Here is a 24179-nt window from a genome sequence, read left to right as displayed (position 1 = left end):
CCTCAGCACCACATAAAGCAGAAGTGGCACTGTGGCTCAAGTGGTAGAGTGCTAGCCTTCAGCTGAAGAGCTCAGGGCCAGAATCCAGGCCCTACGACTGGCCAAAAAAAAAAAAAAAATAGCTGAGGAAATTGACTACTTTAGTTTAGACAGGTTAAAGTTTGAAGTACATATTGGACATTCAGGTAAAAATGAAGTAGATAGATGTTTCATACATTTTTTAAAAGTTTTTCATGAAAGGAACACCTAAGTATTCCATCTTGGGATAAACCACAGGATTACTCTAGTGTAAAACATTCAACTTGTGTTCTTTTCCCTTTCTCCTTCCATAAATATTTATTTATTGAACAATTCTGTATTTATGAATATCAAACAACACTTATCAATATAATATAAGACATATAAGAGGGGCTGGGAAGGTGGCTCAGTGGTAGAGCGCTTGCCTTGCATGCTCGAAGCCCTGGGTTCGATTCCTCAGCACCACATAAGCAAAAAGAAAAAAGCCAGAAGTGGCACTGTGGCTCAAGTGGTAGAGCGCGGAAGAGGGGACCAAGATGGCGACGGGGCAGTAGGGAAATGCCACAGCTCTCCCCAACCAAAAAGAGAGTTTGAGTTCCAAGGCTTAATCTCCCCAAGAGACCTACAACAACAAAAAGACGAACACTTAGAGAAAAACAGGAGGTGGAAAATAACAAAAAAGAAAGAGAGGAAAAGAAGAATTTCAGAACAGAGAAGAGCGAAGACCCCTCCCCCAATCTTTACTGGCTGTGCAGCAGTGGGCCAAGCTGGGCCGGCGGGGGCTGCCGGAGCCCCAGAGACACAGGGGGCCGCCTGCAGATCACCCGCGCAGAAGCCGCCTGAGGTACCGGTTTGCAGACCAGCTGATCGCCAGGAAAGGAGAAACCTGAGAAACCTACCAGCCGGGAGTCTCCAGGAAGATTCCACCCCCATCCCTCACTCTCCACCGGAGCAGAGAGGCTCCATCCGGCCAAAGCCGCCGGGCAGCGTGACAAAGGGAGCTGTCTGCAGACCACCCGGGTAGAAGCCGCCTGAGGCACCAGACCCGCAGGATCACAACGAGGGGGGGGGAGTGAGGAGAGGGCCCCGCCCGGGTCCCCCGAGGCACAGGGGGCTGCCTGCAGATCACCCGCGCAGAAGCCGCCTGAGCGTGGACACTGTGGACCCGACAGCTTCAATAGAGGCAGAGACAGAAAAGAATCACACAGAGCCACCACCGCCCAGCCAAGCCCCCAACCACCCCAACTGAACTCGGATTGCAACAGCAACTGACGACCTACACCACACAGAATCAACTAGCTCCAGGGTGAGTACCCCACAGGGGACAGTGTATCCCTCAAGGGAGACCAGAGCTGGAGGGAATCCCCAGACCCTGACCCAGACTCCCTACCCCAACACCCGGACCACAGGACCCACTAAAACTGGGAACTGTTCGAGAGCTCCACCAGCCCGTGGAGCACACTCCGCTTGCCAGGCCAGAGCAAGAGCGCCCCTGAAGGGAGCTTAAATACCCAAGCCAGGAACAGCGCCCCTGGGTCAAGACTACCAACAGTAGAAGAAATTTGAACTGTGTACCCCAGGCTGCATAACCTAGGTGGTATACACAGCAGCACAGGCCTGACGAGCGCGCTCCAGGCTGCATAACCTAGGTGGTATACACAGCAGCACAGGCCCAACACAGGTGGGGGCCGGAACCAGGCCTGGGGATCTGGCGCCTGAACAACACAACCAACTCCTCCTAACTGAAGTCAAAAGCTGAGCATTCGCCTCAGCAGAGGGGAGAGGAACAGGGAACAGCACCCATTGGGAAGCACGCCTGTGACAACAAAAGACCTGGAGGCCCAGGACAAGAGAAGCCCAAACCCCACCAAAACCCCACCCATATACCCTAGACTGGGAATTGGGCAACACAGGCTGCCAGCACCTGATAGTAAGCAGGAGCTCAGGCTGATAAGGCGGCTCAGCAGTAGAGTGATAGTCTTGGATGTATGAGGCCCTGGATCTGATTCCTCAGCATCACAAAAGCAAAAAGGGTCAGAAGTGGTACTGTGGCTCAAATGGTAGGGTGCCAGCCTTGAGCTGAAGAGCTGAGGGACAGCAAGAGTTCAAGCCCACAACCAGCCCAAAACAAACAAAAACACATCAGGAGCCCATAGCAGACTCCAGCATCTGGGAGAGTGCATCCAGAGCATCTGATCTTCCCAAGAGCACCCGTAGGAGCAAACACAAGCAGTCTAAGCTGCTCAACCCTTCCAAAGGCGGGAATTGCCAGCGATCTACAGCAGAGAGCCGAGAATCCTAAGTAGGTCTGACCAGCAGCTGGAAATAGGCTCCCAACAGAACCCAGATCAGGCACAGACTCTCTCTACCAATACAGAATCAGCAACCAAGCAAAGACAGACACACCAAAACAAAATTGCAGATTAGTCTCCTGAACCCCCATGCAAAAATCACAGAGAAAAATTACAAGGTTTACCACCACCCAGGACAGCAAGCTATCCTCAAAAGCCAGCAGCCACGCAGGGGAGAGCCCCAGTGGGAGCAAAGCAGGAATGGAAGACAAAAGCTACATCCAAGGGTTGCTGGAAGCAATGACTCAAGAAATAAAGCGAGAAATTGAAAGAGCACAAGGACGAACTATCAAAAGAGATACAGGGTATCAAACAAGAGATGCATGCAAAAATAGAAGCTGCACAAACCTCAGTAAGAAGTGAGATAAACGCCAAATTAGAGGTAATGCATACTGATCTCACCTCATTAAGAGATGAGATCAGTACTCTGAGAACAAACATCGAATCCATAAAGGGATCCATTTCTTCCATGCAAACCACAATAGAAGCCACGGTCAACAGAGTGAATGAAATGGAAGGTAGAGTGTCAGATACAGAAGTGGTAGAGCGCTAGCCTTGAGCTGAAGAGCTGAGGGACAGCGCCCAGGCCCAGAGTTCAGGCCCCACGACCAGACCCCCAAAAAAAAAAAAAGACATATAAGAATGTAACCAAGTAGTGTTGAGAGAAGGCAGAAGACACACACAAACACAAAATGTTGTCAAACAGACTAACAAGGAAAATAAGACATTTTTCTTATTACCTCCAATAGCATACACCATCCCTCCCAGAACTGCTACTCCCAGTCCACATCGAGCCTGATGAAGTGAAGACACAGTGGTCCAGTACTGGCTAAAGGTATCAAAACGTTCTACACAGCTGAGGGCTCTGCTATCACTCCAACGACCCCCCTGCAACCGTGTGTATCCACCTAAACAAAGGAAGCAGAAAAAGCACACATCAAATCTCTTACTGCCAAATGAAAAAGTAATAGTAATGAGGGAAGTCTAGCCTTTTGTATCTAAATGTTCAGTATAACTATCGTTCTAAGAAATAAAGGATATCCATCTATATATGTATGTATGTGTGTGTGTGTATATATATATTTTTTTAATAAATTCTTTTTTTTTTTTTTTTTTTTGCTGGTCGTGGCCCTGAACTCTGGGCCTGTGTACTGTCCCTGAGCTCTTCAACTCAAGGCTAGTGCTCTACCACTTGAGCCACAGTGCCACTTCCAGTTTTTTCTGCTTATGTGATGTTGAGGAATCAAACCCAGGCCCCCATGCATGCAAGGCAAGTACTCTGCCACTGAGCCACCTTCCCAGCCCCATATATATATATTATTCTTAAATATGCCAAGTCTTAAAAGTTTATGGTTTATATGCAGTAAGATTATCTGTGTTTTATCTGGCTTGCAGTATAACAGAAAGTTAGATGAAATATAAATCAAGGTACTAATTATATGTCTATATCTCATTATTTTCACTTCCAATTAAAATTAGTGGGTTGGGGCTGGAAAGGTATCTCAGTGGTACAATGCTTGCCTCGCATGCATCAGGCCCTGGGTTCAATTCCTCAGAACCACATAAGCAGAAAAAGCTGGAAGTGGTGCTGTGGCTCAAGTGGTAGAGTGATCGCCTTGAGCTGAAGAGCTGAGGGACAGCGCCCAGGTCCAGAGCTCAAGCCCACGACCGATGATCCTGGTTCAAAGCCAACCACAGCCAGCAGGAAAAGTCTATGAGACTCTTATCTCCAGTTAACCACCAGAAAACCAGAAATGGCGCTATGGATCAAAGTGGTAGAGTGCTAGCCTTGAGCTGAAGAGTGCAGGAACAGCACCCAAGCCCTAAGTTCAGGCCCCCACGGCTGACCAAAAAAAAAAAAAAAAATTAGCATACTCCTCAAACCTATATATTTATATATATATATATGTCATAATTTATATGAAATTATACATAAAATAAGATGTAATTATAAACTGCAATAAACATTTATACAAAATCTACCATTATATACAAAGAGAAGGAAATGGACAATCTTGTACTCTACATATTAAATATTGATCTAGTTTAATGCTTTTAAATTAAAAACAAAAAGAAGCTTCAATATGTTTCTTTAATATAAATGCAACTTATAAATCCGAATGATAAATTAAATACTCACAAACATACCTGCAGACTTTAACAGGCACAGAAAAAAACAACAAACTATTAAAAAGTTTTTATTCTGAAAATAAACATAATTCCTATTACTATCACTCTCTTAAAGTTTCTCACCTACAGCATATAGGTACTTTCTTGCTTTCTTCCGTGGTCGAACCTTAGATGTCTGCAGAAAACTACAGAATTTATTCTCTTTGGGAGATTTGCACACCTCACAGTACTCCTTCAAAAGTGTTTGCAATGCAACACGAAGATTAAAGTCAGATACTCCTGAAGCAATATTTTAAAAAAAGAATGTTAATTCTGAAATAATACTGAAAAGACATTTTTCTATAAATATAAGACACACTTGGCAATCAGCAAATAAAAATTCACCCTCAATGATTTTTTTTTCCTACAATAAAAAACACTGATTTTTTTTTCATTCCTATTGAAGCTGGCATAGTTAAACAAGATCATGATTATCAGGGCTGGCATGTAATCAAGTGTTAGAGCACAAGGGCCTGGGTTGGATCCCCAGTCCTTACAGGACTCTCATTCAAGGTAGAAAGGTTCAACACTTTGTCACAGAATATAATGGTAACCAAAGTCCATATTAGTGGTATATACCTTTAGCTAATTAGTTAAGCAGGCCTTGATTCAACATCAGTAACAGGCTCTAAAAAGAGATCAGAGCAAAAGTTCCCAGCCAGGACATCAGCCCTAGTGAATCTGTGTTCCATCACCCTCCTGCTTCAGGCTACAAAGATGAGAACACATCATACTGTTCTCAAATTTTAGGCTACAGAATACAAAGCAATTATGCTAAGATAAAAAGTGTTAAGATGGAGCCGGGCACCGGTGGCTCATACCTGTAATCCTAGCTACTAAGGAGGCTGAGATCTGAGGATCACGGTTCAAAGCCAGCCCGGGCAGGAAAGTACGTGAGACTCTGATTGCCAATTAACCACCAGAAAACTGGAAGTGGCACTGTGGCTCAAGTGGTAGAGCTCTAGCCTTGAGCTGAAGAGCGCAGGGACAGTGCCCAAGCCCAGAATTCAAGCCCCACAACCAACAAAAACAACAACAAAAGTGTTAAGGTGAATGAGCTCTTACATTATCAGAGCCAGGTTTCAGCAGACTAGGCCATAAGAATAAGACATCAAAAAAAAAAAAAATAACATTACATCTAACAAAGCATATCCCAGGAAATACAAAATATTGAAGAATTCAAATAATCCTGGAAGAAAACATTAGTCATAAATAGAAATGTATTTCCCAAAAGTGCTTCACACAAAAGAATCAATCTGCCAGGCACCAGTGGCTCATGCCTGTAATCCTAGCTACTCGGGAGGATGAGATCTGAGGATCCTGGTTCAAAGCCCACCCAGGCAGGAAAAGTCCATGAGACTCTTTATCTCCAATTAACCACCAGAAACCTGGAAATGGCGCTATGGATCAAAGTGGCAAAGTGCTAGCCTTAAGCTGAAAAGCGTAGGGACAGCACCCAGACCCAGAGTTCAAGACCCACGATCAACCAAAAAAAAAAAAAAAAAAAAAAAGAATCAATCTAAGGATATAAATTCTATACACCAAGAATTTGAAGATAGAATTTGATGCATTGGTCAGGAAACAACACTGAGAACTGAAAGAGTATTACAGTCTTAAATAAGAAACAAAAATACAATGAATGATATGAGTAAAAGCTAAAATAACAATTTGGAAGCTGGGCGCCGGTGGCTCACGCCTGTTATCCTAGCTACTCAGGAGGCTGAGATCTGAGGATCACGGTTCAAAGCCAGCCCAGGCAAGAAAGTTTGTGAGACTCTTATCTCCAATAAACCACCAGAAAATCGGAAGTGGTGTTGTGGCTCAAGCAGTAGAGCGCTGGCCTTGAGCTGTAGAGCACAAGGACAACGCCCAAGGACAACGCCCAAGCCCAGAATTCAAGCCCTACGACTGACCCCCCCCAAAAAAAAAAAAATTTAGGAGGAAAGTATTAGAAAAAATGAGAAAGAAAATTTCTAACATTAGAAGATGATACAGATGAAAGACAAAAAAACTTCCAGTTGGGTGCTGGTGGCTCATGCCTATAAATCCTCGCTACTTAGGAGTCTGAGATTTGAGGATCATGGTTCAGAGCCAGTCCTGGCAGAAAAGTCCCCATCAGACTCTCATCTCCAATTAACTACCAGAAAACTGGAAGTGAAGCTATGGGTCAAAGTGGTAGAGCACTAGTCTTGAGCAGAAAAGCTCAGGGAGAGTGCCTAGGATGAGTTCAAGCCCCACACCTGACAAAAAAATAAAGAAAGATGAATAATGGTTAGGAATGTAGCTCAGTAGTAGAATGTTTGTCTAGCATGCATGAAGCCCTGGGTTCAGTTCCTTAGTACATACAAGAAAAAGCCAGAAGTGGTGCTGTGGCTCAAGTAGTAGAGTGTTAGCCTTGAGCGAAAAAAGCTCACGGACAGTGCCCAGGCCCTGAGTTCAAGCCCCAGGACAAAGAGAAAGACAGACAGACAGACCAGACAGAAAGAGGAAGGAAGGAAAGAAGGAAGGAAGGAAGGAAGGAAGGAAGGAAGGAAAGAAAGAGAGAGGGGGGAGGGAGGGAGGGAGGAAAGAAAGAAAGGGAGAAGAAAGAGAAAGAGAAAGAAAGAGGGGCTGGGAAGGTGGCTCAGTGATAGAGCGTTTGCCTTGCATGCCTGAAGCCCTGGGTTCAATTCCTCAACACCACATAAACAAAAAGAAAAAAGGCGGAAGTGGCACTGTGGCTCAAGTGGTAGAGTGCTAGCCTTGAGCTGAAGAGCTGAGGGACAGCGCCCAGGCCCAGAGTTCAGGCCCCACAACCAGACCCCCCCCCAAAAAAAAAAAAACAGAGAGAGAGGGAGGGAGGGAGAGAGAGGGGGGAGAGAGGGAGGAAGGGAGGGAGGGAAGGAAGAAAGAAAGGAAGGAAGGAAGGAAGGAAGGAAGGAAGGAAGGAAGGAAGGAAGGAAGGAAGGAAGAAGAGAAAAAAGAAAGGAAGAAAGAAAGAGGCAGAGAGGGAGAGAAGAAGGGAGGGAAGGAGGAAGAAGGGAGGGAGGGAAGGAAGGAAGGAGAGAGAGAGAGAAAGAGAGAGAGGGAGGGAGGGAGGGAGGGAAAAAAGGAGGGAGAGGAGGAGGAAGGGTGAATAAGCTGGTTGCTGGTGGCTCATGCTAAGATCTAAGGATCATGGCTGGAAGCCAGCCTGGACACTAAGTCTTTGAGACTCCTATCTCCAATTAACCACCAGAAAACCTGAAGTGGCACTATGGTTCAAAGTGGTAGAACACTAGCCTTGAGCAAAAAAAGCTAAGGGACAGCACCTAGGCCTTGAGTTCAAGCCCCACCACTGACAAAAAAAGGAAAAAAAAATGAATAAGGATGATTAAAATAATGGGTAGAACTCAGAAAACCAGACATGGTGCTGTGGCTCAAGAGGTAGAGTGCTTGCCTTGAGCTGCAGAGCTGAGGGACAGCGCCCAGGCCCAGAGCTCAAGCCCCACAACACACTAAATAAATGAATAGTAGAAATATTAAAACTGCTAGCCATTCACAACAAATGTTGTACCTTACACAATCATTCAATAAATATTAGTAAATCAAAAATGAAAACTCTTACTGCATTTCAAATATAGAAAAACCCACTTGACAATCAACTAACGTCATATACTGCAAAGAAGTTACCTTCTATATACTTTATAAGCCTCTGAGGTGGTAATAAAGGGAACCGAATTGGGTCTAGCACTTCTACCACATGTTTTCGTCTCTTCCCCAGATCTTTCAAAATCCATTGCATTGCAGCTAAGAAGACCTGATATTCATCCTCAATGCTAAGCTCTTCACTTCGTAAAATTTTGATCAGCTGATCTTTTGTAAGTGCCAGGAACTCTTCCCCACTATGAACCTCCAAGAAATGAACATGAATATAGTTTTCTGTGAATTCCAGAAGGTCATGGCAGGCAATTTGCTCAGAAAACTGGAAAATCCCAATGCAGTTCAGTGGATCAATTTGTCCTTTTAGAAATTCACAGCAAAGATTAACAACTTCAGTCAACTGTAGCATGTCTGCTGCAACAATCAATTCTTGAACATTATTTGCAGCTATGTTCACTAGACCTAAAGAAGAAAGGAGACAAATAGCCAATAAAATAAAAACAAACTATTTTTAGTGCATGGCATTTAAATCTGAAAAATGACAAAATTGAGTTTTTTCCTGTTGTTTCATATGTTTTAGAAAACTTCACAAAACAATGATAATCTAGAAGTTATAACAATAATTATCTTTTATCTACTAAGAGCAATGCAGCTCTGCCTATTGACTTATGTACAAATTAACATTCAGGGTTGTTTTTGTTTTTACCTCATTATTCCAAATGAATTACGTGAGCTAATTAAAGTTCTTCATAATAAACAAATTAATCCAAAGACTAGTATTGAATTAAATAAAAAGCAGAAATGCCACATTTTCTTTTTTTTTTTTGTCGGTCGTGGGGCTTGAACTCTGGGCTTGGGCGCTGTCCCTGTGCTCTTCAGCTCAAGGCGAGAGCTCTACCGCTTGAGCCACAGCACCACTTCCCCATAAGTTTTCTATTCTGCCTCTGTTGTCTGACAGAAGCAATGAAATTTTAGTGAAAGAAAGCTCATGGTGTCATCACCAGACTGCTGGTGATTAGCACTTAGATGGTAAAACTGAGAGAAGATTACTGAGCATGTCTAGGTTAAAATAAGTCAAAATTGGCATCAGCGAGAAATAGTACTTGGCTGCTTGAAATACATGTATAATAGCTTAAGAAGATAACGAATTTATTTGTCCACAAAAAATGAATAAACAGAAGTCATTCCAAGGCTGGTATAGTAGCTTCATAATATCATTAGTATCCCAATATTCTTCCAGCATTTTGCTCCATCAACTATATAGCTCACACTTCTAATCTCTTGCTCAATGAACTTCAGCTAGTGGAAAAAGGAAAAAAAAGACATAGAGTTTGTCTTTTTTTGGGGGGGAGGTCCGGTCGTGGGGCCTGAACTCTGAGCCTAGGCGCGGTCCCTCAGCTCTTCAGCTCAAGGCTAGCGCTGTACCACTTGAGCCACAGCGCCACTTCTGGCTTTTTTTTTCCTGCTTATGTGGTGCTGAGGAATCTAACCCAGGGCCTCATGCATGCAAGGCAAGCGCTCTACCACTGACCCACCTTCCCAGCCCCGTTTGTCTTTTTTTTTTAAGTTGTTCTGATTGTCTTTTCCAACAACTGCTGTCTGCATCTAATAGACAATACTCAGTTAAAAGCTCACTCCTAGCTGCAAAGTTTTAAGGATGAAATGAAAATGAATACTGAATATTTATTGGAAAGGGATCCTAAAAAAGGAACACTTGAGCCTAAGAGTGTGCCTGAGCAATATAGAAATACCTCATCTTAAAAAAAAAAAAAAAAAAAAAAGTGCCGGGCGCCGGTGGCTCACGCCTGTAATCCTAGCTACTCAGGAGGCTGAGATCTGAGGATCGCGGTTCAAAGCCAGCCCGGGCAGGAGAGACCATGAGACTCCTATCTCCAATAAACCACCAGAAAACCGGAAGTGGCGCTGTAGCTCAAGTGGTAGAGAGAGCGCTCGCCTTGAGCTGAAGAGCTGAGGGATAGCGCCCAGGCTCAGAGTTCAAGCCCCATGGCCGACAAAAAAAACAAAAAAAGTATAAAGTTTTCAAGGTCTCATGCTAAACTATTACCCCTGTAACTTGGATCTATTTCCATTCCCCACCAAAAGGTTCATATAACAAACCTGTATAAATGAAATCCAGAAGTAGTTGAAAGATTCCAGCTTCAATTCCTAGAATCTGTACAACATCTTTTGAGGATTCTTTCATTCCTCCACTGAACAAAGCTGCAAAATATGGACTACTGGCAGCCAAAACCAGCCGATGGACACAAAAAGTTTCCTTCCCAACTTGCAGCCGCACATCACAGAAATGCTGTTCATTTCTCATTTTATTGATCTGGGCTAAGATGAATTGGGCATGTTTATCAGATGAAAATGGATTTTCACCAGCCTTGAGACAGCCTTCATTAGCCATGATGATTACACATTAATTAAAAGGACTGTTGCCCATTTGCTCCTGATAAAAACACAGAGAGTTAAAAAAAAATTAAGTGTTTAACTAGCACGTTTTCTTTTTACATACATAGGAAATATTCCCAACTTACTGAGAGGCAAAAAGTGCAATTTATTTTTATTTATTTATTTTGCCAATTCTGGGGCTTGGACTCAGGGCCTGGGCACTGTCCCTGAGCTTCCCCCCCCTCCCCCCCCAGCACCACTTCTAACTTTTTCTGTTTATTTGGTACTGAGGAATCTAACCCAGGGCCTCATGCATGCAAGGTCTATACTCCCAGTCCCAAAACCACAATTTAAACAAATAAGAACCAAACTGTGCAGTACATTTTAGTAACACTTTGTAAATAAAAATTTGACATAGCCGGGTGCTGGTGGCTCACGCCTATAATCCTAACTACTCAGGAGGCTGAGATCTGAGGATCGTGGTTCAAAGCCAGCCCGGGCAGGAGAGACTATGAGACTCCTATCTCCAATATACCACCAGAAAACTGGAAGTGGCGCTGTAGCTCAAGTGGTAGAGCGCTCGCCTTGAGCTGAAGAGCTGAGGGACAGCACCCAGGCCCAGAGTTCAAGCCCCACGGCCGACAAAAAAAAAAAAAATTGATATATACTTTATTTTGAACAAACCTACATTAGAATTCAGTTTTTGTTTCATACATTAATAATACACACACATATTTATTTATTTTTTGCTGGTCCTGGGGCTTGAACTCATAGCCTGGGAACTGTCCTTGAGCCTCTCTGTGCTCAAGGCTAGCATTCTACCACTTGAGCCACAGCACCACTTCTGGCTTTTTCTGTTTATGTGGTACTGAGGAATTGAACCCAGGGCTTCATTCAGACTAGGCAAGCACTCTACCGCTAAGCCACATTCCCAGTTCCATTAATAACATTTATAAAACTAAGTATTACAGAAACAAAGTGAGTTTAGAATATAATGTAATACTATTTATGCTATGATTTCAGAGAAGGGAATAAGTAGTATGGGCCATATTATCTGGAGGATGCTTCAAGAAGAAATGGGACATGAATAGGACACTAAAATATAATTTTAGAGTATAAGGAGAGGTCATAAGCCCTTTGGGCTAAAAAAAAAAAAGGCATAAAGGCAGAGATGAACTTTTAAAAATCAGCTAGAATCAGTTCAATACCTGTTTAAAATTCTTTGAGCCTGGCTTAGGTTGTTTACAACTGTGATACTAGCTACTCAGGAGGCTAAGATCTGAGGATCACCATTCAAAGCCAGCCTGGGCAGGAAAGTCTGAGACTCTTATCTCCAATAAATTACTTGGAAAAAGCCAGAAGTGGCTCAAGTGATAAAAAGTGCTAACCTTGAGCACAAAAAAGCTCAGGGAAAGGGCCCAGGTCCTAAGTTCAAGCCCCGGGATCATAAAAAAAAAAGAAGAGAAAAAGAAAAGAAAAGAAAAATCCTGGGCTGGGAAGGTGGCTCAGTGGTAGAGTGCTTGCCTTGCATGCATTAGGCTCTGGGTTCGTTTCCTCAGCACCACATAAGCAGAAAAAGCTGGAAGTGGTGCTGTGGCTCAAGTGGTAAAGTGCTTGCCTTGAGCTGAGGAGCTGAGGGACAGTGCCCAGGCCCAGAGTTCAAGCCTCATGACTGACCCAAAAAAAAAAAAAATCCTTTAATTTGTATGCTTCCTTTTGTACAGGAAGGCCTGTGAGTCTTTGTTGCAATTCTAGACTCTGTTCAAATATAACTTTCTCAGACAACCCATCTCTTTCTCTTTCCTTAGGGTTTACTGCTCAATTTACACCACACCTTCTCAGCCACCCTACCATGCAAATCCCAGCACATATTCAAGAACATGCAACCATATATAAAAGCACACAAAATTCTTGAAAGACAGTCATTTCATGGCAGAAATGATCATAGTTATAGCACCAATCTATTCAATAGCATCAATTCCATTTAATGAATAAATAATAGCTTAGCTGTTTTTGTAAGGTCTTTTGTTTTGTTTTTGCCCAAGGCTAGTGCTCTATCACTTGAGCCACAACTCTACTTCCATCACTTTGGTGGTTAATTGGATATGAGTCTAATGGACTTTCCTACCCAGGCTGGCTTCAAACAATGATCCCCAGATATCAGCCTCCTGAGTAGCTAGGATTACAGGCATGAGCCACCAGCACCTGGCAGTTTGTGTGTGTGTGTGCTGGTATTAGGGTTTGACCTCAGTGCCTCATGTTGTCACTTGATTTTTTTTGCTCTAGGCTGGAGTTCTATCACTTGAGACACCACAGCTCCACTTCTGGCTTTTTGCTGATTAACTGGAGATGAGTCTTATGGATTTTTAAAAATAATTTTTTAATTGAGATTAAGTGATTACATAAATTTCACAGTATTGTGAGATAGTGATACTTAAAGTTGCAAACACATTTCAACCTTCACAAGGCAAATTGTGATTATTGTGGTCTATAATATTTGTGAATTCTATGAGCTTTGACAATACAACTATTTCTTCCACATTGGGGGATATGTACGTACATTTCTTTCCTTTTGCTTAGTGTAAGTTGTTGCCTCTTTCCTTCTCATTCCCTCCCTCCCATTGCTACCCTTGAGTTGCTTAGTTTGTTTTCATCAATGTCCAGTGCAGCTGATGGGCCCCTCTGTTCTATATTTTCCCATTTCCCTCTGATTCTGTGCCCTCCTCCTGGCTAGTCTTAAGGACTTTTCTGCCCAGACTGGCTTTGAATCTGGATCCTCAGGTCTCAACCTCCCTAGTAGCTAGAATCATAAGCATGAGCCACTAGCAGTACCCGGTCAGTTGTTTATTTTTTTTCTTTTTTTGAAACTGTTAGCCTTTACATTTATTTTTGTCAATTGTAATTTTCACAATATTTAGAAGAAGAAAAGATAAACATATTCTAAATGATACAGAACAAAACTAAAGATCAATTTCCCCCAAGGATATAGTGTTAGTATAATGACAAGGTTAGTGTGTGAATCCAGGTCTTTTTTACACCAGGTTTTCTCACCATATCACATTATATAAGAATTATTAAGTCAAGTTATAGAGAAGAGGCCTCGAAACCTAAGCACAGAAATTTGGACCTAAATCTTTATGGGTTTAGCAAGAATAAACATGTCAATAGTCATTTTAGAGTTGTTTGGTTCCATAGGCAAAAGGAAGAGGTAATAAAGTCCTATTAAATAACAAGCACTGAGAGTCAAAGTTATCTTTTGAATAACAAACATGAGATAATGCAATATGGTAGAGAGGTGCCAGTGGCTCATGCCTGTGATCCTAACTACTCAAGAAGCTGAGACTTGGGCTGGGAAGTTGGCTCAGTGGTAGAATGCTTGCCTTGCATGCATGAGGGCCTGAGTTCAATTCCTCAGCACCACATAAGCAGAAAAAAGCCAGAAGTGGTGCTGTGGCTCAAGTGGTTGAGTGCTCGCCTTGAGCTGACGAGCTGAGGGACAGTATGCAGGCCCAGAGTTCAGGCCTCACAAACAAAAAAAAAAAAAAAAATGCAGCAGCAGCAGCATAGATTTGAGGATGGAGGTTCAAAGCCAGCCCAGACAGAAAAGCCCATGAGACTCTTTTTTTCTTTTTTTGTCCATCGTCGTCGGGCCTGAACTTTGGGCCTGGGCACTGTCCCTCAGCTCTTCAGCTCCAGGATAGTGCTTTACCACTTGAGCCACAGTGCCACTTCCAGCTTTTTTTTTTTTTTTTTTTTCTGCTTTATGTGGTGCTGAGGAATCCAGCCCAGGGCCTCATGCATGCAAGGCAAGCACTCTACCATGAAACTCTTATCTCCAGTTAACCACAAAAAGCCAAAGGGGAGCTGTAGCTCAAGTTGGTAGAGTGTTAGCCTTGAGCACTGAACAGTGCCCAGGCCCAGAGTTCAAGCTCCAGGATGGGGAGGGAGAGGAAAGGGAGAGGGAGTACACAGGAGAAATCTAAGATGTTTACAGTACAGTAAGACTGACAGAAATGATCGTTCACAGCATGCAATCAAACATCAAAATAACTAAACTGATAAACATGACTAGAAATTAACGTATTGAGAAATTAGAGAGGTTTTAAGGTAGCTGCTAAAACTTCATTCACCTCTGCCTCTTACATATTGTCAACATATCATAACCGGCACATAAACACAAACTGTATTTGTCTCTACATAGAAAAGCGACCTGAAGATATTATTAAACATGATGTGGCTGTCAGGCTTGGGTTTTTTGTTTGTTTTTTTTTCTGCTTTAGTTGCTCCCTGTCAGCAGATTCTGGACTTCAGTGGTTTTTGCTTCATCTGTGTCCTACTTCAGCACAACCAACTAAAACGTTGCTTCCAACAAGCTCACCAGAAAGAGTTCGCTAAATAACCACTCTGGTAGAACTGAAGTCCTGCTACTCTGCTCCCAGGTTTCTAAGTCACTGCGGATCCTATTTCCCAGACAGTGGAACAACTCACGCCAAAAGGCGGCACGTGGGGAGAACCCTATTTCCCCGTGGAAAGAGCCCAATCCTGAGACCCTGCACGGGGCTGCTCGGGATTTGCCTCCAAAGACCCCCGCCTCACAAGGTAGATTGTTAGGAAGTGGTGGAGACAATCCGTTGGAATTAGGTTCGTTGGGGTTTTTTGGACTCACAGTGGAGAGTCATCTGAAACCTGCTTCAGTAAAGGATGTGGAGGAAAACATCCCTGCCGAGCCCTAACAAACAACCGGGGCTCTAGGGGGTTGAATTGGCTGGGGGGGGGGTGTCTAGAGAGAGCATATCCCTAGTCGACTGCGACACCGGAGGCACAAAACCAATCCGGCGTCACCGGAAGGGCTGGGAAGGGCCTCAGACAACCGAGGGACGCAGGAGGTGGGGAGACCCGGCTCGAGGGTCCCGGTGGGGGCGGGGAGAGCAGCGGTCCAGACCAGAGTTTGGAAGCTGCGCCGAAGGGCGAAAACACGGGGACTCCAAGGAGGCAGAAGGAAAGGCGAGGAGGGGCCGGTTCCAGAGAGCCCAGCCGACCGAAGAGGAAGTCCCCGTTCCAAACCGTCACCGGGACGCAAGCCCTCTTACCAGCCGCTTTCCTTTCCGCCGGCGCCCGCTCCGGCCCTAGCAGCAAAGTTGAGACCCGCCCCGACTCGGAGAGGGCGGGGAAACCCGGCGGAGGACTAGGACCTGGCGGCAGGGGGCGGGGCGGCAGGGGGTGGAGACTAGCGGATCTGGCCTTTCACTGCGCCTGCGCAGATTCTCTTCTCACGAGAGTCCGAGTGTCAGGAGAGCCGAGGCGGCCGGACAGGAGGAGCGGTTCTGGCCTTTCTTTACGCCTGCGCAGATTCTCCGCGAGGCGTGGCCCGGGGCGGGGTTCGGGGCGGGACGCTAGCATGGACGTGAATGACTGTGCTGCTGGCTGTGATCCTCTTTCTAAGGCAATGGTCTGAATTTTGCTTTTTTATTTCATTATGAAACAATTCAAAAAAGGGCTGGAGGCTTAGCTCAGAGGTAGAGTACTTGCCTAGCATGTGCAAGGCCCTGAGTTCAAACGCTGAGACTTGGAAAAGAGCAAAAGAGATTAATGAGGCCCTTTTAGAGTAAGACTGCATTGTAAACAAATAAGAACAGGCTGAGCAGAGCGCCTGTGGCTCAAGCCTGTAATCCTAGCTACTAAGGAGGCTGACAGCTGAGAACGGCGGTTCAAAACCAGCTAGGGCAGGAAAGTCCGTGAGACTCTGATCTCCAATAAACCACTCCGAAGAGTTCCAGGACAGAGCCCAAACCCAGAGTTCAAGCCTCAGGACCCACGAAAAAATAAATAAAAATAAAAGACTGCATTGTCTAGCAAAATATTGGGAGGATTTAAATCTATAGGTACCTCTGACTTTTTTTTTCTTTTTTGACAGTCCTGGGCTTGAACTCAGGGTCCAGGCACTGAGCTTCCTTTCCCAAGGCTAGTACTCTGCCACTTGAGCCACAGTGTTGTTTCTGGCTTTTCCTGTTTATGTGATGCTGAGGAATCCAGCCCAGGGCTTCAAGCATGCTAGGCAAGCACTCTACCCACTAAGCCACATTCCTAGCCTCCTCTGACTTTATACTAAGCTGTTTTACAAGAAACTTATACTAAAATAATGTTACTCTTATCATGCAGAAAAAGATACCAGAATTTTTTTTGGGGGGGAGGGGATCTGTCATGGGTCTGGGCCTGGATGCTATCCCAGAGCTCTTCAGCTCAAGGCAAATGCTCTACCACTTGAGCCACAGTGCCACTTCCAATTTTCTGGTGGTTTTTTGGAGATAAGAGTCTCATGTAACCTGTAAAATAATTTTTTGAAAAATAAAATCAGGGGCTGGGAATGTGGCTTAGTGGTAGAGTGCTTGCCTCGCATTCATGAGGCCCTGGATTCGATTCCTGAGTACCACACAAACAGAAAAAGCCAGAAGTGGCGCTGTAACTCAAGTGGTAGAGTGCTAGCCTAGAGCAAAAGAAACTCAGGGACAGTGCCCAGGCCCTGAGTTTAAGCTACAGGACTTGCAAAAATAAATAAATAGCCGGGCGCTGGTGGCTCACGCCTGTAATCCTAGCTACTCAGGAGGCTGAGATCTGAGGATCGCGGTTCAAAGCCAGCCCAGGCAGGAGAGACCGTGAGACTCCTATCTCCAATGAAACCACCAGAAAACCGGAAGTGGCGCTGTAGCTCAAGTGGTAGAGAGAGCGCTCGCCTTGAGCTGAAGAGCTGAGGGACAGCGCCCAGGCCCAGAGTTCAAGCCCCACGACCGACAAAAAAATAAATGAATAAATAAATAAATACAACTTACTATTGGACTAGACCCAGCAATTTGAAAAACTCTGCTTTAAAACAGGCACAGAGGGCTGGGTATGTGTCTTAGTGGTAGAGTGTTTGCCTTGCATGCATGAAGCGCTGGATTCAATTCCTAAGAACCTCATACACAGAAAAAAAAAAGAAGAAAAGAAAAAAGTGGTGCTGTGGCTTAAGTAGTAGAGTGCTAGCCTTGAGCAAAAGAAGCTTAGGGACAGTGCCCAGACTGGCAAAAAAAAAAAAAAAAAAAAAAAAAAGAGCACAGAATTACTGGAACATGAGAACACACACACACACACACACACACACACACACACGTCCTGGGGATTAAACCCAGAGCTTCTGGCCTGTTAGGTTAATGCTGTAATGCTCAGAGAACACACACACACACACACACACACACACACACACACACACACACACACACACACACACACACACACACACACACACACACACACACACACACACACACACACACACACACACACACACACACACACACACACACACACACGTCCTGGGGATTAAACCCAGAGCTTCTGGCCTGTTAGGTTAAAGCTGTAATGCTCAGCTACATCTCCATAAGCACACAGGTCATTTGAGTACCTGGTGACTGGCAGCTGCCTACACACCAAGGGAAGATGTCTTTTCTTTTCTTTTCTTTTCTTTTTTTTTTTTGGGTCCGGTTGTGGGGCCTGAACTCTGGGCCTGGGCACTGTCCCTCAGCTCTTCAGCTCAAGGCTAGCGCTCTACCACTTGAGCCACAGCGCCACTTCCGGCTTTTTTTCTTTTTGCTTATATGGTGCAGAGGAATCGAACCCAGGGCCTCAGGCTTGCAAGGCAAGCGCTCTACCACTGAGCCACCTTCCCAGCCCCAAAACATTGTTTTTGTTTTGTTTTGTTGTCTGTCATGGGGCCTGAACTCTGGGCCTGGGCGCTGTCCCTCAGCAGTTCAGCTCAAGGTTAGCACTCTAGTATTTGAGCCACAGCACCACTTCCAGCCTTTTCTGCTTATGTGGTGCTGAGGAATTGAACCCAGGGCCTCATGCATGCAAGGCAAGCACTCTACCGCTGAGCCATCTTCTCAGCCGTCTTTTCTTTTCTTTTTTTTGACGGGGGGAAGATGTCTTAGAGTAAAACCTACCTTGCAGCCATTTGATCTTTGATTTCCCAACTCCAGAACTGTGAGATATAAATTTCTGTTGCTTAAGCCAAACAGTCTATGGCATTTGGTATGCCAGCCTGAACAAGATAATGTATAGGACAATTATTTGTTCTATAAAATGAGATTTATGTCTTTTGCCTTTTTTGTTTACTTTTTTTCTTTTGGTAATACTAGAGTTTTAATTCATTTTCTCAAACTTGTTAATCAGGCTCTTGATCACTATGTGATGCCTTTTTTTCTATTTTATTGCTTTGTAAGAGGATTTTTAAAATTATATATATTGCCAATACTTTCTTCTAAACTGGCTGTGGTTTTTTTTTGTTTTTGTTTTTTTTTTTGTCGGTCGTGGGGCTTGAACTCTGGGCCTGGACGCTGTCCCTCAGCTCTTCAGCTCAAGGCAAGCGCTCTACCACTTGAGCTACAGCGCCACTTCCGGTTTTCTGGTGGTTTATTGGAGATAGGAGTCTCACGGTCTCTCCTGCCCGGGCTGGCTTTGAACCGCGATCCTCAGATCTCAGCCTCCTGAGTAGCTAGGATTACAGGCGTGAGCCACCAGCGCCTGGCTGGCTGTGTTTTTTTTATTCTTTATGTCTTTTGATAAAAGCTAACAATTTTAGCAATTATGGTTTACCATTTTGGTGTTGATACTTTCCCAGTATCATAAAGCTGTTATCTTATATTTCCCTAAAAGTGAAAGTGTTTAAAAAAAACTTTTTTTTTGTTTTAGTGGGGTTTTTTTTCCTGCTGTTATTTATTTATTTTGGTGCCAGTAGAAGGGCTTTGACTCTGAACTCAGGGCCTGGGTACTGCCTTGAGCATTTTTTGATCAAGACTAAGCCACAGCTCCACTTTTGACTTTTTGTTGGTTGATTGGAGATAAGAGACTCATAAGCTTTCCTCCTCCAGCTGGTTTAAAACCAGGATTCTTAGTAGATAGGATTATAGGCATGAGCTGTTAGTGCCCGGGTTACAGAGTTAAAGCTTCTTTTCCAGTTTAATTCTGCAAGTCACAGGAATTAGTTTTGTGTACAGATTGGGACAGGTGTTGCTGGAAATTTAGGGCATCTAATCAACCTCAGTCCTTGCATTTCAATATGAGGAGAATTCAGGTAAGATTCAAGTGTAGTAAAAGTGACAGAAAAGCTTATTTAAAAAAATATATGGATCTGTAGCCTTTGGCCCTGCCTGTAATCTTAACTACTCAGGAGGCAGAGATCTGAGAATTATGATTTGAAGTCAGACTGGACAGAAAAATCTGTGAGAGGGGCTGAGAAGGTGGCTCAGTGGTAGAGCGCTTGCCTTGCATGCATGAGGCCCTGCGTTTGATTCCTCAGTACCACAGAAGCAAAAAAGAAAAAAGCTGTAAGTGGAGCTGTGGCTCAAGTGTTAGAGCGCTAGCCTTGATCTGAAGAGCTGAGGGACAGCACCCAGGCCCAGAGTTCAAGCCCCATGACTGGACCCCCCCCCCAAAAAAAAAGAAAGAAAAGAAAAGAAAGAAAAAGAAAAGAAAAATCTGTGAGACTCTTATCTCTAACTAACCCAAAGAGTTGGAAATGGAAATGTGGCCCAACGGGAAGAGTGTCACCCTTGAGCTGAAAAAGCTAAGGAATAAACCAGGCACCAATGACTGACACCTGTAATCCTAGCTACTCTGGAGACTGATATCTGAGGATCATGGTTCAAAGCCAGCCTAGGCAGAGTCTTGTGAGACTCCTATTAACTAACCACCAGGAAACTGGAAGTGGCAATGTGGCTCAAAGTGGTAGAGTACTAGCCTTGAGCAAAAAGAGCTCAGGGATGGCACCCAGGTCCTAAGTCTAAGCCCTACAACTGAAGGGAAATAAACACTAAGTGATAAATACCCAAACCCTGATCTCAAATCCCAGTACACTGGTACAGACTTAAGGAAAAGGAAGATGAAAGGAGAAAGCAAGTAAATGGAAAGCAGGTAAATGGATTATGTGATATGTCACAGGACGATCATCTTCATTCCTCTTAAGGGTACAGACCTGAACATTATATTTAAGTAGAGGAAGTATCAGGAGCAGGAGATAGTACTATGCATAGTTTAAGAGTCTAGGTTACACTTTTGGCCTACCTGGCTATTACCTCAGTTCACATTTTCCTATGTTCAAAAGAAGTTGTCATCATTTGAGGAGAGCAATCTGGTTCCCATGAGATGGGTTAAGCCTAATCATTATTGGTAATTATCCTCATTGGTGATGATCTGTCCTGCAAGATTCTGTTATTCCTTAGGAATAGTTTTAGCCCTGGCCATAAAAATGCCATAAAGATAGGATTTCAGTGGGCGCTGGTGGCTCACACCTGTAATCCTAGCTACTGAGGAGGCTGAGATCTGAGGATCTCGGTTCAAAGCCAGCCCAGGCAGGAAAGTCCCTGAGACTCTTATTCCCAATAAACCACTAGAAAACCAGAAGTGGCGCTGTGGCTCAAGTGGTAGAGTGCTTGCCTTGAGCTGAAGAGCTGAGGGACAGCGCCCAAGCCCAGAGTTCAAGTCCCACGACTGACAAAAAAAAAAAAAAAAAGCCAGTCTGGGCAGGAAAGTCCATGAGACTCTTATCTCCAATTAACCAGCACAAAACTGGAAGTGGTGGTGTGACACTTTCAAGTGGTAGAGTGCTAGCCTTGAGCTTAAGAGCTCAGGGACAGCGCCCAGGCCCAGAGTTCAACCCCCATGACCAACCAAAAAAAAAAAGATGCTATTCATCAGTCCTATCTTTACTGAGACCCAAGGCAATTGCTATGTGATTGTGGAGCAAACAGGTTAGACAAATGACAAACACCAAATGGAAGCAGACATGTCAAGCAAAAATAGTTTAAGTATGTGTTACAGATGCACACACACACACACACACACACACACACACATTGTCAGTCATGGGGCTTGAACTCAATGTCTGGGTGCTTCCCTGAAGTCTTTTGCTCAAGGCTAGTACTTTACCACCGTGAGCCACACCACCAATTCAGCTTTTCTGGTGGTTAATTGGAGATGAGAGACTCACAAATTTTCCTTCAGGGGCTGGCTTTGAACTGTGATCCTCAGATCTCAGCATCCTTAGCAGTTAGGATTATAGGCAAGAACAAGTGACTGACAAGTTTTATAATTTTATTCATAAGGATTTTATGTTTGTTAAATTTATTACTATTTGTACCTTTGTGTCCTTATACATTATATTTTAAGAATCAAACTTTTTGCCGGGCGCTGGTGGCTCATGCCTGTAATCCTAGCTACTCAGGAGGCTGAGATCTGAGGATTGTGGTTCAAAGCCAGCCCGGGCAGGAGAGACCGTGAGACTCCGATCTCCAATAAACCACCAGAAAACCAGAAGTGGCGCTGTAGCTCAAGTGGTAGAGCGCTCCCCTTGAGCTGAAATGCTGAGGGACAGCGCCCAGGCCCAGAGTTCAAGCCCCACGGCTGACAAAAAAAAAAAAGAATCAAACTTTTTGATTGGTGCTGGTAGCTCATACCTATAATCTTAGCTACTCAGAAGCTGAGATTTGAGGATCACAGTTCAAAGCCAGCTTGAGCAGTCCAGGAGACTCTTAGTTAACCACTAGAAAACTGGGAGTGGAGCTGTGGCTTAAAGTGGTAGAATGCCAGTCTTGAGCAAAATAGAGCTCAGGGACAAAATCCAGGTCCTTAGTTTAAGCCCTATTACGAACAACAATTTTACTTTTGGGGCTGGGAAGGTGGCTCAGTGGTAAAGCACTTGCTTTGCATGCATGAGGCCCTGGGTTCGATTCCTCAGCACCACATAAGCAAAAAGAAAAAAGCTGGAAGTGGTGCTGTGGCTCAAGTGGTAGAGCGCTAGCCTTGAGCTGAAGAGCTGAGGGACAGCACCCAGGCCAATTTACTTTTTAGAGACGGGAGGAATAGTAGAGCCTTGCCTAGCAAGCACAGACCTTGAGTTCAAGCCCCAGTACCAACAAAAAGAAAGAAAAAACTTAAGTTTATTATAGGATAGACAGAAGTTAAATTCATTTGTACATATTGATTTTAGAGAAATAACATAAATGAGGGGCTGGGAAGGTGGCTCAGTGGTAGAATGCTTGCCTTGCATATATGAGATCCTGGGTTTGATTCCTCAGCACTACATACACAGAAAAAGCCAGAAGTGGGCACTGTGGCTCAAGTGGTAGAGTGCTTGTCTTGAGCTGAAGAGCTCAGGGACAGTGCCCAAGCTCCACAACCAGCAAAATAAATTACTTAATTAAATAAATAACAAAATTACCTGATGAATAGATAAACAAATGTTGTTTATTCATGCAATATAGTATGATTTGTCAATAAAAAGTATGAAGTGCTGATATATTTTACAGCATGGAGAAACCTTGAAGAGGGCATAATTCTATATGGAAAAAGCCAGACATGAAAGACTATGTATTATATAATTACATATGTAAAATATCCATAATAGAGGCAGAAAATATCTACATAGAGAGAATTAGGTCCCTAGTTAGCAGGAACTAAGAAGAGGAGAGGAGTGACTGTTGGTCAGCACAGGACTTCTTTTTGGGATAATGAAGATATTCTGAAATTAGGTAATGGTGACATTGTATAACTATGCAAATCTACTAAAACTTTATGGTAGGTGAATTATATCTCAATAAAGCAGTTGCATTTTCATGTTAGGTTGTCATTCCTCTGCTCCAGTGATTTTCCATTTCATTTAGAGCAAAAGTTAAATCATTTACTCTTTTTTTTTTTTTTTTTTTTTTGCCAATCCTGGAACTTGAACTCAGGGCCTGGGCAGTGTCCCTGAGCTTCTTTGTGTTCAAGGTCAACACTCTACCAATTAAGCCACAGACCCCTTCTGACTTTTTCTGAGTAGTATATGGGAGATGAGGCTCATGAACTTTCCTGCCTTTGCTAGCTTTGAACTGGGATTCTCATATCTCAGCCTCCTGAGTAGCTAGGATTATAGGCATTAGCCTGACTAAAAAGTTAAATCATTTAAGTGACCAAAAGACGCTCTAGGATCTATTTTGCCATCGCCTCCCTATTTGGCCTTTCCCATGCCTTCATTCAACTGTTGCCTTTCTAACATTTTGGAGACTTCCCAGGCTGCAACCATACTTCTATCTGGGTTGCATCTGTCTAGACCATTCTTCTCCAATAGGTCTCATATGCCTCCAATAGGTCTCATGTCTCATCCCATTAGGTCTTTTTTCAGATTTTCTTTCTTTCTTTTTTTGTTGGTCAGTTATGGGGTTGAACTCTAGGCCTGGCCACTGTCCCTGAGTTCTTCAGCTCAAGGCTAGCACTCTACCATGTAAGCCACAGTGCCACTTTCAGTTTTCTGGTAGCTTATTGGAGCTAAGAGTCTCATGCCCTTTCCTGCCCGGGCTGGCTTTGAACTGTAATTCTCAGATCTCAGCCTCCTGAGTAGCTAGGATTATAGGCCTGAGCCACAGATGCCTGGCTTTTTTTTTTTTTTTGTAGGTCATGGGGCCTGAACTCGGGGCCTGGGCACTGTCCCTCAGCTCTTCAGCTCAAGGTAGTGGCACAGTGCCACTTCCAGCTTTCTCTGCTTCTGTGGTGCTGAGGAATCAAACCCAGGGCCTCATGAATACAAGGCAAGCACTCTTCCACTGAGCCACCTTCCCA

At 44.1% G+C, this 24179-nt stretch overlaps 1 protein-coding gene across 2 annotated transcripts in view; it reads right to left on the bottom strand.

Moving 5' to 3' along the window:
- LOC138823613 (actin-binding protein IPP) overlaps positions 1–24179 on the bottom strand; it is a 47553-nt gene that overhangs the window by 16166 nt on the left and 7208 nt on the right. Inside the window, exons 1-5 of one of the 2 annotated variants that reach the window (XM_070017012.1) lie at positions 15644–15774; positions 10278–10611; positions 8190–8621; positions 4623–4778; positions 3110–3277 (exon numbers count right to left, since the gene is read on the bottom strand). In XM_070017012.1, coding sequence (XP_069873113.1) covers positions 3110–3277; positions 4623–4778; positions 8190–8621; positions 10278–10569 — 1048 coding nt within the window. In that variant the 5' untranslated portion in view covers positions 10570–10611; positions 15644–15774. Of the gene's footprint in view, positions 1–3109; positions 3278–4622; positions 4779–8189; positions 8622–10277; positions 10612–15643; positions 15775–24179 lie in introns of those variants that run through there. The other variant, XM_070017013.1, reaches the window with a different exon arrangement.

The sequence above is a fragment of the Dipodomys merriami genome, unplaced genomic scaffold, assembly GCF_024711535.1.
Source record: "Dipodomys merriami isolate MVZ:Mamm:240054 unplaced genomic scaffold, mDipMer1.0.p SCAF_121, whole genome shotgun sequence".
Lineage (NCBI taxonomy): Eukaryota > Metazoa > Chordata > Mammalia > Rodentia > Heteromyidae > Dipodomys > Dipodomys merriami.
This window is presented reverse-complemented; position numbering and strand designations above follow the sequence as displayed.